Raw genomic sequence first — 1,474 nt, 5'->3', positions numbered from 1 at the left:
CCCCCCCTGCTCCCGGCTGGAGGCAGCTCCGGGGGTCGGCATTGGAAAGCAAGGGCAGAGGAAGGCAAAGTTACCCAGCGTGAATCCATCCTGCTGGATGAGCCAGACCTTGTCCGCTTCGTACCAAACATCCCCCGGAGCCTGTGGGGAGGAGAGAGGGGAACTGTGCAAGGATGGGCAGAAAACTGAGCTGGACAAACTGCACTCGCCCCATGGACAGCAACAATTCCAGCCCTGCCCCTCCTCTGCCCTCCTGCACTTGCCCCCAGCCAGAGTTGAGCCCACAGGAGCTGCATGAAACCAGAAAAGGGCTTCAGTGCCCCGAGACACGGGGATACAGCCCAGCAGGTCTGCAGACACCTTACCTGCTCCTCGTCCATGCTCTCTCCTGGTGCCTCTTTGCTCTCTCCTGGGCCGGGCACGGGGCTCCAGCAGCACCCGGAGCCCACCCTGCTCCCGGCTGGAGGCAGCTCCGGGGGTCGGCATTGGAAAGCAAGGGCAGAGGAAGGCAAAGTTACCCAGCGTGAATCCATCCTGCTGGATGAGCCAGACCTTGTCCGCTTCGTACCAAACATCCCCCGGAGCCTGTGGGGAGGAGAGAGGGGAACTGTGCAAGGATGGGCAGAAAACTGAGCTGGACAAACTGCACTCGCCCCATGGACAGCAACAATTCCAGCCCTGCCCCTCCTCTGCCCTCCTGCACTTGCCCCCAGCCAGAGTTGAGCCCACAGGAGCTGCATGAAACCAGAAAAGGGCTTCAGTGCCCCGAGACACGGGGATACAGCCCAGCAGGTCTGCAGACTGCTCTCTCCTGGTGCCTCTTTGCTCTCTCCTGGTGCCTCTTTGCTCTCTCCTGGTGCCTCTTTACTCTCTTCCATCTTTTCCTTCACCTTTTCCACCACTTTTGCCACATCTTCTGACTTTCCATGGATTCCTCCCGGCTCCTCCTTGGGCCCCTCTGACTTGCTTGTAGTTTTTCCAGGCTTTTTTATTTCCTTCGGCTCCTTCTTGCCACCTCCAATGTCCTTCTTCATCTTCTCAGTCTCTCTCGTGTCTGGCCCTGGCAGTCCCTTTGCTCCCACCTTGGCTGGGTGCTGCTGGTGAATCAGGGATGCCCCTTTCTCCTTCTTGGTGCTCTTGGTGTCCCCCTCCTTCACTGGAACTTTGCTGCAGTGCTGGGGATCCTTGCTGGGTGCAGGAGCTGGAGCTGGGGGGCTGCCCCCTGGGCAGGGGTCCGTGGGTGTCTTCTCTGGGCTTGACACCTTCGCTGCCTTTGAAGCCTCAGGCTGAGGGGTCTCTGCTGGTTTGGGGGCAGCCACTGGTGGGCTGGGGGCAGGGGATGGGGCTTTGCTGGGGATGGTCCCTGGTGCAGCCCTTCCTGGTGGCAGCTCCTTGCGTGGGGGTGCTGGGACCCCCTCCCCCCCCTGCCCTGCAGTGTGCAGCCCGTTCTGCAGCGGCTGGCCCTGGCTGGCCC

General features: G+C 61.3%; 1 protein-coding gene across 1 annotated transcript in view; it reads right to left on the bottom strand.

Moving 5' to 3' along the window:
• Positions 1-1,474, bottom strand: part of MYO18B (myosin XVIIIB) — a 73,143-nt gene that overhangs the window by 67,744 nt on the left and 3,925 nt on the right. The window contains exons 3-6 of the mRNA XM_009996859.1: positions 891-1,184; positions 519-585; positions 366-409; positions 75-141 (exon numbers count right to left, since the gene is read on the bottom strand). Coding sequence (XP_009995161.1) covers positions 75-141; positions 366-409; positions 519-585; positions 891-1,184 — 472 coding nt within the window. The remainder of the gene's footprint in view (positions 1-74; positions 142-365; positions 410-518; positions 586-890; positions 1,185-1,474) is intronic.

The sequence above is a fragment of the Chaetura pelagica genome, unplaced genomic scaffold (assembly GCF_000747805.2).
Source record: "Chaetura pelagica isolate M959 unplaced genomic scaffold, ChaPel_1.0 scaffold294, whole genome shotgun sequence".
Classification (NCBI taxonomy): Eukaryota; Metazoa; Chordata; class Aves; order Apodiformes; family Apodidae; genus Chaetura; species Chaetura pelagica.
Note: the sequence above shows the minus strand (reverse complement) of the source record. Positions and strands in the feature narration are given on the sequence as shown.